This window comes from Mustelus asterias, chromosome 1 (genome assembly GCF_964213995.1).
Source record: "Mustelus asterias chromosome 1, sMusAst1.hap1.1, whole genome shotgun sequence".
NCBI classification, from domain to species: Eukaryota; Metazoa; Chordata; class Chondrichthyes; order Carcharhiniformes; family Triakidae; genus Mustelus; species Mustelus asterias.
The window spans coordinates 114,511,582-114,526,199 of record NC_135801.1 but is presented as its reverse complement, the minus strand read 5'-3'; the positions used below and the strand labels follow the sequence as shown (position 1 = coordinate 114,526,199).

General features: G+C 42.1%; 1 protein-coding gene across 10 annotated transcripts in view; it reads right to left on the bottom strand.

The window, feature by feature from the left end:
* The window catches only part of fip1l1a (FIP1 like 1a (S. cerevisiae)), a 75,516-nt gene that overhangs the window by 60,169 nt on the left and 729 nt on the right, over positions 1–14,618 (bottom strand). For 9 of the 10 annotated variants that reach the window (XM_078217242.1, XM_078217219.1, XM_078217250.1 and 6 more), the window contains 3 exons: positions 9,429–9,662; positions 9,243–9,288; positions 4,587–4,650 (listed from right to left, as the gene is read on the bottom strand). In XM_078217242.1, the coding sequence (XP_078073368.1) occupies positions 4,587–4,650; positions 9,243–9,288; positions 9,429–9,516 (198 nt within the window). In that variant the 5' untranslated portion in view covers positions 9,517–9,662. Of the gene's footprint in view, positions 1–4,586; positions 4,651–9,242; positions 9,289–9,428; positions 9,663–14,618 lie in introns of those variants that run through there. The other variant, XM_078217218.1, reaches the window with a different exon arrangement.

Here is a 14,618-nt window from a genome sequence, read left to right as displayed (position 1 = left end):
CACTGCACAGAATTTTCTATCAGACTTTTGTAACTACAATAAAGTGGACACCCTATCAGGGTATTTCAAGGGTAAACTATCAATATTTTATTCCCTCATAAAAATAATTTATTTCACAATATACTCAAGCAGAAGCCAGATTTTAAAAATAAAAATGACAAAAAGATCAGAACCTATTTTAGATTTGAGTTTGAAAATCCAATCCTAATATCAGGCAGTGTAATAGTGGCTGGGACCTTCTGCTCCTGATGACGACAGGTGTACGATGGAATATTGGAGAATCTTGTGACAAGGCCCTAGTTCCATTTCCCAGTGACGTAAATTCAGGACGCGATTGTCTGCCGCCCTCCCCCATCAATGGTGGGCTGTGTTTCAAGTAATTGAACACTGGGAACTTAACTAAATTAGCATCTCATTATTGTGGTCACACACTGGAATTATCCCCCCTCCCCCCCCCCCCCCATGTCAAAATTAAATCCCTGGCATGACTTCAGAACGGGTGAGACTTACAACTGTCCATAACAGATCTGAGCTTTGAGGGGAGTTGGAGCTGAGTGCACACAACTTAGCACAGTGCTAATGAGGATCTCCCATAGGAATTCAAGGGACTGGTTGATTAAGAGTGGGGTGACAGGTAAGAGTCCAAAGCTGTTCGTTCCGGCTTGTTGCGGGGATGGGGGAATGAGGGGTGAAGACAGGGCAGCACAGATATAAAGAAATACCCAAGCATATGAAGAAAATTAGCTATGCATTTGGAAAATCATTTCAAGTTTGAGCATTCTTCTACAGCTGAGACTGATCAGAATCAACTCCATTGACACCTGCTTGGAGTCTGGCTTCGGAAACATTTATGCCGACTAATGCAGCACAAATTTGACAGTGGCACTGACTGCTCATGAACTTTTTAAAGTCGTGGTTTAAGGGGTTGTGGAATAACTGGACAAATTAAAGGATCCCCTTGAGAGGTGGGCATGGAACAGTCAATGAGGGAGATGCTCAGAGTCCCCTGCATTGTCGTTATTCAGACTTTGAGCAGTAACCCTCATGGCCCAACTTAACCTTCCAACCTTGGATCTGGGAATTATCCTAAACTGCAAATGAGCTGAGAGCACAAGAAACAGCTGAGTGGCCACTGTTGCCAGTTAGTTCTGTGAGCTGGGGTGGAGGTGGGTGGGGTTTTGGTCAGGAATCAAGGTAACCAAACACTGGCTTTTCAAGTGGTGGCTATATGTGAAGGGGACTTGAGTCGCAGCTGGAGCCAGAGACTTGACCAAGAGAGGTCCTTAGGAGATGTATGCTGACCCTTGTCGGGAGGAGACCATCAGGAACATGGAGTCTGGTGATCTCACTATCTGCTTCTCAGCTTATAGGCACAATAAAGAAGAAGGACGTGATGGAGGCATCTGGCTCGGCAAAGCCAAGGAGCACAGCCCATGAGATCAAGATGCAGCAGGGCCTATTTTACCAATGGATTTGCAGGATCTTGTGAAGGAAGCGCTGGTGGTACTTCTCCAGGGTTTTGAGATGCCTGCTCTTCAGAGTCCATGTCTCTGAGCCAGATAGGAGCGTAGGTAACACGATTGCACTTCAGACCATGGCTTTGTCGCTGGGTTTGAGGGTCTGGTCTTCATACACTCTCTTCCTCAGGTGATCAAAGGCTGTGCTGCGCTGACACACTTAAGGTGCTGTTGAACCTCCTCATTGATGTCTTCCCTTGCTAACGATACAAAAATCAACAACCCTTCTGCCAAAATCCACCAATTGAACATGGCAATGACCCCTGCTGAATTCCAAGGGATAGAATTGCCACAGCAGCAAGTGTGAACAATCGTCGGACCGACAAACTACCCTTCACTGTTGTCCTGGAAATTTAACCCTTAATACCAGCCTTAACATAAAAATATTTTAAATTAACTCAGGATTACTTGAGTGCCCGACAGCATAAGCAGCAAGTAATAGACAGAGCTATGAGGAGAGACTGAGCAGATTGGGTTTGTACTCGTTGGAATTTAGAAGGCTGAGGGGGGATCTTATAGAGACCTATAAGATAATGAAGGGGCTCGATAAGGTAGAGGTGGAGAGATTCTTTCCACTTAGAAAGGAAGCTAGAACTAGAGGGCACAGCCTCAAAATAAAGGGGGGTCAGTTTAGGACAGAGTTGAGGAGGAACTTCTCTCAGAGGATGGTGAATCTCTGGAATTGTCTGCCCACTGAAGTGGTGGAGGCTACCTCGTTGAATATGTTTAAATCACGGATAGATGGATTCCTGATCGGTAAGGGAATTAGGAGCTATAGGGATCAGGTGGGTAAGTGGAACTGATCCACTTCAGATCAGCCATGATCTTATTGAATGGCGGGGCAGGCTCGAGGGGCTAGATGACCTACTCCTGCTCCTATTTCTTATGTTCTTATGTTCTAAGCAATTTCACAAGCAATGGATCAAATCTAAGCTCTGAATCCTGCCACTCCAGCCATGAATGATGGTGGACAATTAAACAACGAATTGGAGGAGGAGGCTCCACAAATATCCCCATCCTCAATGCTGGAGGAGCCCAGCACATCTGTGCAAACGACAACAGTGAAGCATTTGCAACAAGCGCCAAGTGGATGATCTATCTCGGCCTTCTCTGGAAGTCCCCATCATCAGAGATATCAGTCTTCAACCAATTAAATTCACTCCACGTGATATCAAGAAATGGCTGAAGGTACTGGATATTGCAAAGGCTATGGACCCTGATATTATTCTGGCAATAGTACTGAAGATTGTACTCCAGAACTTGCCAAGCCCCTAGCCAAGCTGTTCCAGTACAGTACAACACTGGCATCTACCCGGAAATGTGGAAAATTGCGCAGGTATGTCCGACACACAAGAAATAGATTAAATCCAACCATGCCAATAACCACCCATTAGTCTACTCTAGAATTTCAGCAAAGTGATGGAAGAGGTCATCAACAGCACTGTCACTTATTCAGCAATAACCTGCTCACCGACTCTCAGTTTGGGTTCTGCCATGGTCACTCAGATCCTGACCTCATTATAGCCTTAGTTCAAACATGGACAAAAAAGTGCCAAATAGCAGAGGTGAGGTGAGATTGATTGCCCTTGACATCAAGGTGGCATTTGACCAGATTATGGCATCAAGTATGGCTTCTCGAGTCCTAGCAAATTGAGTCAATGGGAATCAGGGGAAAACTCCACTGGTTGGAGTCATACCTGGCACGAAGGAAGATGAGTGGTAGTTGGAGGTCACTCATCTCAGCTCCAGGACATCAGAGCAGGAGTGTCTTAGGGTAGCATCCTAGGCCCAACCATCTTCAGCTGTTTCATCAATGACCTTCCTTCCATCAAAAGGTCAGAAGTGGGGATGTTTGCGGATTACTGCACAATGTTCAGCGCCATTCGTGACTCCTCAGATACCGAAGCAGCCCATGTCAAAATGCAGCAAGATCTGGGCAATATCTAGGCTTGGGCTGACAAGTGGCAAGCAACATTCGTGCCATACAAGTGCCAGGCAATGATCATTTCCAACAAGAGAGGATCTAACCATCACCCCTTGACATTGAATCACATTACCATCACTGAACCCCCACTATTAACATTCTGGGATTACCACTGACCAGAAACAGAATTGGACTTGCCAGATAAATACTCTGGCTACAGAGCAAGTTAGAGGTAGGAACCTTCTAGCAAGTAACTCACCTCCTGATACTCCAAAATCTGTTCATCATCTACAAGGCACAAGTTAGGAGTGTAAGGGAATACTCTCCACTTTCCTGGATGAGTGTAGCTCCAAAACACTCAAGAAGCTTGACACCATCCAGAACAAGACAGTCCACTTGTTTGCTACCCCTTCCACAAACATTCAATCCCTCCACCATCAAGGAGCAGTGGCTGCCATGTGTACCATCTACAAGATGCACTGCAAGAACGCACCCAAGTGAGACGGTTCCTTCTAAACCCACAAATGCTCCCATCTAGAAGGACATGGTCAACAGATACCTGGGAACACCAGCAGCTGGATGTTCCCCTCCGAGTCTTCACCATCCTGACTTGGAAATATATCACCGTTCCTTCACTGCCGCCAGGTCAATATCTTGAAATTTCCTCCCGAACAACACTGTGCATGTACCTACACCTCGGATTGCAGAGGTTTAAGAACAGAACTCACCAGCACCTTCTGAAACAGCAACTCGGGATGTGGAATAAATGACGCCCACATTCCTTTAGTGAATTTTAAAAAATTCTATGCTGCCCGTATAAATATAGCCAAAAATCCAGAAAACATGACATTAATGTCAGTCATATTATACTGGTAAGAACTGAATGAAGGACAAAACAACTGTGCCAGGAGATTCCGACCAAAATATCCGTCAGCAGAAATATCAGTTGTCTGAAACAGATCAACAACCTTGGCTCACTTAATGCAGAAATTCAAAAACAGGAAAGGATCTTTCATTCTACCAATCCATCCTTATTTTGTACATGAATAAAATACCTCACCTAACTGCCACATGCCTCATTATTTTCTTCCTCAATCTCATTTATACTAACGATTTTGATGGTCTTCAGTCAGTGGAAGACTTACCGTTCGCATTACTCCATTACCTCGCGTTTCTTCGACTGCAGAAATTGGAGCAGGTGCATCGGCACTAATGAGAAAGAAACAATTATTATTCCACAGTATGTTTCACATGAAAGAGCAGAGTCTTTAAAACTGAACAAAACACAAAAGCAGATAGGAAGGGAAACAATATTTTCAAACATGAAAATAGCATACATGGGTAACTGCTTTCAAATTGTAACACCTGTGGCACAAAATTATTTTTGTATCAGATTACATACAGGGATGAGAATTTGAAACGTTTTTTTGAAGGAACATAGCTACAAATCAGCTTATTTCAGTTAGCACCACTCAACTGAGTCAGAAAATGGTATATTCAAGACCCACTCTGGAACTTCAGCACACGATTTATTGAGGGTGAGAAATGGTCCAGATTTTGTCACATGTACAGTGAAAAGTATTGCTTCTTGAGTGCTATATAGACAAAGCATACCGTTCATAGAGAAGGAAACGAGAGAATGCAGAATGTAGTGTTACAGTCATAGCTAGGGTGTAGAGAAACATAAATTTAATGCGAAGTAGGTCCATTCAAAAGTCTGGTGGCAGCAGGGAAGAAGCTGTTCTTAGGTCGGTTGGGACGTGACCTCAGACTTTTGTGTCTTTTTCCCGATGGAAGAAGGTAGAAGAAAGTATGTCTGGGATGCATGGCATCGTTAATTATGCTGGCTGCTTTGCCAAGGCAGCGGAAAGTGTAGACAGAGTCAATGGATGGGAGCTGGTTGGCGTGATGGACTGGGCTACATTCACGATCTTTTGTAGTTCCTTGCAGTCTTGGGCAGAGCAGGAGCCATACCAAGCTGTGATACAACCAGAAAGCATGCTTTCTGTGGTGCATCTGTAAAAGTTGGTGAGAGCCATAGCTGACATGCCAAATTTCCAGACTTTGCTGTGGTATTCAATGCTTGCTATTGTTTCCTTCACTGAAACTGACAGCAACTTTGGGAGTTTGTGCAGAAATCCAGAGGTTGCTGTAAATGGGATGTTCCTTAAGGGTTGCACCATGGAGGTTCCCAAAGATTGCAATAGTCCTTGCAATCATGAATTGGCAAGAACCTTCACTTCTACATGGTTAGTCTCGCTGCAGAAACATTAGAAATAGTTACACTTTGTTGAATGAGGTGCGACTGGGTTTTCAATGGGGCTAACTTCATAACTACTTAGCATCCTCACCTGAAACGCTTATTTTATATTTGTGAAATGTCAAATCTTTCCATTATGGATTTTGAAAAAACATTTTTAAAAAAACATCTGTATATCTTTACTTTAGTTTGTTTCTTCATGCATTTATATCTTTATTTCACTATCTGAAATTTTAAATTAAAGGGAAAGGATTTTAAGTGCTTTTACCACCAAAAGAGAAAATGCTGGAAAATCTCAGCAGGTCTGGCAGCATCTGCAAAGAGCTGACGTTTTGAGTCCAGACGACCCTTTGTCAAAGCGCTTTTAACTTTCTGGTTTCAGTGCAATTCAGACTGGTTGGCTATTTGCTTGCAGACATCACTGCTGCTGCACACCAAGACACCTGACTTGATTTAAACTGCTGTCTGGAAAGGGGTATTCCCACCACAGAGATCACTAGATCTTTGTGGGCAGTTTTCTTTGAGCTTAGCAGTGACAGCCTTCGCTCTAGGCTTTCACCGTTTGTTCAGGTTGACAGAAAAATATATTTGAAGAGGTATCCTGACCATTGTTCCTTCTTCATCAAATGCCAACAGAAACAAATAAACTGGTCATTCTTCTCATCTGAATTGTTTTGGGATTTGGTTCTAGTGTTTTCCCACCTTAGAATAGCAAACGCACTGAATAAGTAATTCTGAAGAATTTCAGAAATTCTTAAGGACATGATAAATTGCAACATCTAAAGGCAAGTTCTGTCTTTGTTTATGTTGTTATTCGAATAGAGGGGCAGGTGCTGGTTTTGAAACCTACCCCCTATTACATATAGATTTTGTTTTGGAAAGATGATATTTCAAAGGCTGCCACAATGCACTCCCTTGATAGCCTGGTCACCAGTGGGATACAGAAATAAAACAAACAAGTTGGTAAGTCCTGGGTTCAATTCCTATTCTGTACTAAATGAATCAGTCCTGGCTCGTTTGACATGCCATGGAATAAGAATGTGAGGGAGAGGGGAGAAATCAGCAAAGGTTGTAGGCTGTATTTCATCATTCCTATTGGAAACGGCATCAAATACACTGTTGCCGCTCACTGTCTAGATTCATACTTCCGTACAAAGGAGAAACCAAAGCCTCCAGGAAAAGAGTACTTAGGATAGAAAATAATAGGGTAGTTGAGAAATGTAAAATGAAAATACAAAACATTAACATGATGACAAATTAAAAAACATAAACAAATAGGAATAAATACTCCACATTGGAAATAATCAAGAAGCTGGCAGGAGGAAACCATGTTCAGGATGAACTATATTCAAAGAAGGTGGACAGTCTGAACTATATTTTGCAATCAGACATCAACTCTGTTCCAGAAAAAAAGATTTCAAATTTTTCTTCCCTGATAAAATGGACTTAACAAGTAACCAACTCACTCCCCACATGAGGCAAGTAGCCAGATTTTTTTTAAAGAATAATTGGACTTTATGAAATCGGAGAAAGTTATTGAACCTCCATAACCTACACCAGCTCATTAAAGTTTGAACACTATTCATCATCCATATACTTACAATTATTTTCTTTTTGAAATACTTATCCTCTTTTTACATCAAAGCTATTATGAAATCTGCTTCAAATGTTAACAGTTCTTGGCAGGCCATTCCATATCCTAAGAACCTTCTGAAATTGTTCTGTTCAGTAATGACCTTCAATTGATCTCCTCTAATTACTAACTGTCTGGCTACCGAAAACAGTGCGTGTCCATTTACCGCATCAAAATTATTTAATCTTCTCTATCTAGAATGCTTCTTAACCTTCCCTGTCCCAGTCAAAAAGTCAGTTTCTTTGGTCATTCCTTACTAATGCCCTTCAGGGAAGGAAATCTGCCTCCCTTACCTGGTCTGGCCTACATGCAGTTCCAGATCCACAGCAATGTGGTTGACTCTTAACTGCCCTCTGAAATGGCACAGCAAATCATTCAGTTCTAGGCAATTAGGGATGGCAACATACGCTGACCTTGCCAACAATGCCCACATCCCATGAAAGGATTAAAACAAAAATTATTAAAAGGTTTTCTGATCTCATCTTTGAAATCCTTTCTCAATAACCTTCACTTTTTTCCAATAGGAGGGTGCCCAAAACCAGACAATACTTCAACTGTGACATAATCAATTATTTGTATAGGTTTAAAATTTCTTCTTTGCCTTGACCAATAAAATGTAGGTTTCTGATTATTTGCTCAGAATCCTTAAAAATAAGACAACTACTCTGACTCTTCTCTATTTTTGCCATATAGATATTCAAAACAGATTCACTCCCTCCCAAAGTGTACCATTTCACATTTTTCTGCATGAAAATTTATTGACAATATCTACTAACTTGTCTATCCTCCTGTGCAATTTCTTCGCTTCTGGATGATTAAATTGCTATCATCATGCAGTGCAAATTCTGTAAGTGACCCTTGCCCCTACTTCAAAATTCAAGTTAAACTGTATTCAAAAGTGCAATGGTCCTAAAACTGACCGCCGGAGGGTGTCAAGACTTTAGTTTCGGACTTGACATCACTATAATTACTCATTTCCAACTCTGTATCATCATGCGACTTTGCCACATTCCTGGCTGGCCTCCCACATTCTACCCTCCTTAAACTGGAGATCTAAAACTCTGGTTCCAGGCTTAACTTGCACCAAGTCTCATCCCTGCGCTTGCTGATATACTTTGGCTCCTGGTAAAGCAATATCTAGATTTTAAAATTCTCATCCTCATTTCAAAATCCCTTCCTGTTCTTGCCTCTGCCGATCTGTAATCTTCTCCAGCTGTATAAGCCTCTGAGATATTGGCACTCTTCTATTTCTGGCCTGCTGACATTTGCCAATTTCAATTGCTCCATTATTTGTTGCTGTGTCATCAGTGCCTAGATGCCAAGCACCCTCCCTGCGCCTCTATCTCGATTTAGCTTTGGCCTTTAAGGCACTTCTTAAAAACACAACTCCATGATCAAAATTTTGTCATCTGGCCCAATATCTCATGTGGCAAGGTGTCATGTAGGTTTTATAATATGCCTGTGAACCAACTATGGACTTCTTTAAATGTTAAAAGGTGTTATATTAAAGTTGTTGTAAATAGAACCTTCTGATGCTGCTCCAAATCACCTGTTGTCAGAAACTGCACTTTAGCTTGTGGTCAAGCTTTGGTTAAAGCAGAAAAAATTTGTTCCGTGACACCAAAACTTTTTAAAATTTTCTGTAAGCTTAGTTAGAAACAAAATGCAAATATGTGATCCCTGAAACATCGTTAACAATTACAGAATCTTATCTTAAAACACGACTTATTTAATCACCACCAAACATCATTGCCAGTCAGAAGGTGCCTTGAAACCTGTGTCCACACACAGAGGGTAAATACGATCTGAACAAAGCACCTTATTTTAAAAAGTAAATAATCCATATGGTGGAAAAACAACAGGCTACAGGCCCAGATCATAATATTCTATGAAATGAGAATCTCCCACCTGTCAGCAGGCGCTGCCTCGTCCTGTTTGTTTGGGTCATTTTCGTCTGAAACCAAAATAACAAACGTTAAAAAAATCAAACGACGAAGAGAGTGAGCGGCGGCCCTGACAGCTCTGACTGGGCCGGGGCCGCTCTCCCCCCACCCATGGAAACCCGGTTGTGATCGGCCCCGGTTCAGCGCTCACCTCCGTACAGCCAGTGCTCCTCATCCTCGCCGAGCCCCGCACTGCCCGAGCCGGCTTCCTTCGACATGTTCTCCGCATCCGCTGACATGCTGCCCGGGCTTTTCCGAGTCGCCGTGCTCCGGGCCCAACTCAGCTGCGCAGATTCACTCCTAACCTGACCTTTAACCCAGGAAACAAGCCCGGAGCCGGTACCTCTGACCCGGAAACAGCCGCAGGCACTGCTCTTCTATTCTGCTACTTGGAGTCAGAGGAAAAGGTGAACATTGAGGGAGTGTGTCTGCAGGAAACATTCAATACTCACACTAAACTTCACACGTTTTGGCTTATAACTCATTTGAATTTAAAATACATTCCGAAAACAATACCACTGACTCTGAAAATCTGAAATAAAATGCTGGGCGACATTCAAGGGGGAATTGAATTATTTGAAATAAACATCTGTGGAGGGGGACAGAGTTAATGTTTCAATGATCTTTCATTAGAAGTGAAATGTTTCTCTCCACAGATATTGCCAGACCAGCTGAGTATTGCCAGCATTTTTCGGTTTTATATCAAAATACGTTGCATAAAATCCTGCATTGATATTGTATCCTTAATATCCTCAGGATGTCCCAAAGGCTTTACAGCGAAGCAAATACATTTGACATGCAGACACTGTTGTAATGTAGGAAATGAACAGTCTATGCACAACAATTTCCTACTAACAGCAGCAAGATAAATAACCAACATCACTGAACCAGATTATCAATTTAAGGGATGAATGATAGGGCACCTGAAGAAGTCATATGGGCTCAAAACATCAACTCCCTTCTCTCCCCACAGATGCTGCTGAGTTTTTCCAGCATTTTCTGTCTTTAGTACACCTAGAAACCTTCCATGCTCTAATGCCCGAGATCTTTTCCATCCCCCTGAGAAAGCGAACAAGGCCTCAGTTTGCTATCTCATCCAAAAAATGGCAGTTCCAATGGTGCAGTATTTTCTATGTTACGTACTTAAATCTCTGAAATAGTGTTTGAAATTACAACCAGTGACTCAGGCAACAATGCCAGCAAAGGTTTCTAAACCGTTGCATGTTTTCTAATGATGAGAGTCTGTTAAACAGTCGATCTGTAGCATAAAACTTGAATGTTGCTGAAAAGAAAGATAAGTTGTCAAAGCTTTCATCTTGCACTTAATCAGGACAAATGCAAGAATACCAAATTTCAAATGAACACAACAATTTATATTACAAAAATGGGTTGGATTGGTTGGCAAGTTAACTCTTGGCTGAGGCATTGTAATGGAGAAAGCACAGGCAACTAAACACTCCCCAAACTCTGGGATAAGTCAAGAAAGATTCAAGGCTTGAACATATTCCTTTTGTTTGCATAGAGCTTCTAGTATGTCGCTTCTAGCAAGCATAAATGAGCCACATTACAAACTCATTATTACCAGCAAAGTGATGGAAGGGTAATTGATAGTGCTATCAAGTGGCACTGACTCAGCAATAACCTGCTCACTGATGTTCAGTTTTGGTTCTGCCAGGGCCACTTGGCTCCTGACCTCATTACAGCCTTGGTTCAAACATGGACAAAAAAAAGTTGAATTCCAGAGGTAAGGTGAGAGTGATTGTCCTTGACATCACAATACTTGACTGAGTGTGGGATCAAGGAGCCCCAGCAAAACTGAAGTCCATGGAAATTGGAGAAAGCTCTCCACTGGTTGGGGTTATGTCTAACACAAAGGAAGATGGTTGTGGTTGTTGGAAATCAATCATCTCAGTCCCAGGATATCACAGTAGGAGTTTCTCAGGGTGGTGTGCTGGGCCCAAGTATCTTCAACTGCTTCATCAATAATCATCCTATCATCATATGGTCAGAAGTGGGAAAGTTCACTAATAATTACACAATGTTCAGCACCATTTGCAACATCTCACATACTGAAGCAATCCATGTCCATATGCAGCGAGACCTGGACAACGTTCAGGCTTGGCTGATAAGTGGCAAGTAACATTTGTGCCACATGAGTGCCAGGCAATGACAATCTCCAACAAGAGAGAATCCAACCATCTCCCCTTGACTTTCAACAGCATTTCCACCTCTGAATCTCCCACCATCAACATCCTGAGGTTACTACTGACCAGAAATTGAACTGGACAAATACTGTGGCTACAAAGCTGACCTGCTACAAAGCAGGTCAGAGATTAGAAATTCAGCAACAATTCACTCACCTTCTGACTCCCCTAAACTTCTCCACTATATACAAAGCACAAGTCTGGAGTATGATGTAATACTCCACTTGCCTCGATGAGCATTGCTCCAACAACACGTAAGAAGCTCAACACCATCCAGGACAAAACAGTTTGCTTGGTTACCACCCCATCCCCACCTTAAACATTCACTCCCTCCACCACCATTGCACAGTGGCAGCTGTGTACACCATCTACAAGATGCACAGCAGCAAGGCTCCTTTGACATCACCTTTCAAATCCATGACTGCAACCTAGAAAGACAAGGGCCTAGATCCATGGAAACACCACCATCTGCAAGTTCCCCTCCAAGCCATACACCATCCTGACGTGAAATTATATCACCATTCCTTCACTGTCACTCAGTTGAAATCCTGGAACTCCCTATGAGCACTGTCGGTGTACCTACACCAGATGGACTGCAGTGGATCAAGAAGACAGCTCACCATGACCTTCAAGGGCAACAACGGATAGGTGATAAATACTGGCCTAGTTAGTGACCCCCAAATCCCATGAATGAATAAATAAAAAATCTATCTGGCATCACACCAACACTGAAATTCATGCATGATATTGGTCAATCATATGGTAGGCAAAATGTCTTAATGTTTAAAAAAGCTTATATACTTATATATCTTTGACTGCACCTGGAACTCCCTTCCTAACAGTACTGTGGGTGTATCTACACCAGATGGAATGCAGTGGTTCAAGAAGGTGGCACACCACCTCCTTCTCACGGGCAATGAGGAAGAAACAACAAATCCTGGCCTTGCCAGCAATGCTCACATCCCCATGACAATAAAATAATAATTTCACTTTTCTTGTCACACAGTTAATAACATTCATATAATGAAACTCACAATGGGAAACATAACAGGAGATCTACTGCCAATATATTTTAGATCTACCAACACTTTTAATTTACAGTAAGTGGCCTGTCACATTTCAGATGTGTACAATTCACATTCCGCTCTGGAGGGATAGTTAACACTGAAGAGGACAGGAACAAATCACAAGATTGCAATAAATTTACAGAATGGGGATATAACTGGCAAATAAATGTCAACATATATAAATGTCTTGGTAATAAAAAAGGTAGGTCACATAATTCTTGCAAAGCAAGAACTTAATGGAGAAGAGGAACAAAGAGCTCTTGGAGTACAAATCTGTCAATATATATGGGGAGGCAGTGGCATTGTCACTGGACTAGTAATCCAGAGACCCAGAGCATGATCTGGGGACTTGGGTCCAAATCCTGTAAACACCAGATCCACAGCTATGTCTGTTGTTAAATCTTAAATGCCCTCTGAAATGGAGAGGGCACTTAGGGACAGGCAGCAGATGCCTGTCCCTAAGAGAGGGCACTTAGGGACAGGCAGCGACACCCACATCCTGTGAAATGAATTTAATAAACCCTTGCTGAAGTAGGTCAATAGGCCCATAACAAGATAATTTATTTCTAGAGATATTGAGTTGTACGTTAGAGAAGTTTCGAACCTGATTTAGACCATTAAAGGGCAACATATTGTAAAAAGGAAATGGAGATGCTGTAAAAAGGAATTTACAAGATTGATACCAGAAATGCAAGATTAAACCCATCAGGGTTCAGAATATCCAGTGTAATACAATGTGATAACACCCAGTATTAAATAAATCTAATTAAAATTGTGCAAGATCTCAATAAAGCAGACTGAAAGAAAATATTTCCACTTCTGAAAAGAGCAAAACTAGAGGTCATTAATATAAAATAAACACCAAGAATTCACTAGGCTGATTCCTGGGATAAGGAGTTTGTGTTCAATATGGTGATTGCTAGGATGAGGGGCTTGTGTTCACTACACCTATTCCTGAGATCAGGGATTTGTCTTATGAGGAAATATTGAACAGGTTGGGCCTATACTAATTGGCGTTTAGAAAAATGAGAGTTGATCTAATCAAAACATATGTTGGTGGTTGGGGTAGCATGGTGTCGCAGTGGTTAGCACTGCTGTCTCACAGTGCCAGGTCACTGTCTGTGTAGAGTTAGTACATTCTTCCTGTGTCTCCATGGGCTTCCTCCGGGTGCTCCAGTTTCCTCCCACACTCTAAAGATGTGCAGGTTAGGTTGGTTGGCTGGCTATGCTAAATTGTCCCTCAATGTCAGGGGGACGAGCAGAGCAAATATATGGGGTTACAGGGATAGGGCCTGGGTGGGATTGTTGTTGGTGCAGGCTCAATGGGCTGAATGGTCTCCTTCTGCACTCTAGGGATTCTACGATACAAGTTTCTGAGGAAGCTTGACAGGATAAATGCTGAGTGTGTTTTTACTCTTGTAGGGGAATTGATAACTTGAGAGCACACTTTCAAAATAAGGGTCTCCCATTTAAAATGGAGATGAGGCATTTCCTCTCAGAGCATCATTGGTGTTTGAAATTCTTTTCCCCAATGGAGGCTGGGTCATTGAATGTATTCAAGGCTGACATATGTTTGATTGACAAGGGATTTATGGGGACAGATGGAAAAATGGAGTTAAGGTCACAGTCAGATTAACCATGATCTTTTGATTAGCAGAGCCAGTTGAAGGGGCCAAATGACCTATTTTTCCTCCTATTTTTTATGTTTTATAAATAGAAAGTTCAGAGGGAACTTCTTCATCCACAGTGTAGCAAGAATGTGGAACTCATTTCACAGGGAGTTAATCATATAAAGGCATTTAAGGGGAAGTTGGAAAGGCATATGAGAGGAGATGGCAATGCTGAGAGGTAGATGGCGAGAGAGGAGACTTGAGTGGAGCATAAACACCAGCATTGCTCAGTTAGACTAAATTGTCTGTTTCTATGCAGTATATCCAATGTAACACAATGTGATATCACCCAGTATTAAACAGTAACACATGACACAATAGAACAAGTGAAAAGGGCGTTTAGTAGAGCAGATAGCTCCATCACAGCATGTTGGCTCGACATTATTCCAATTACACAATT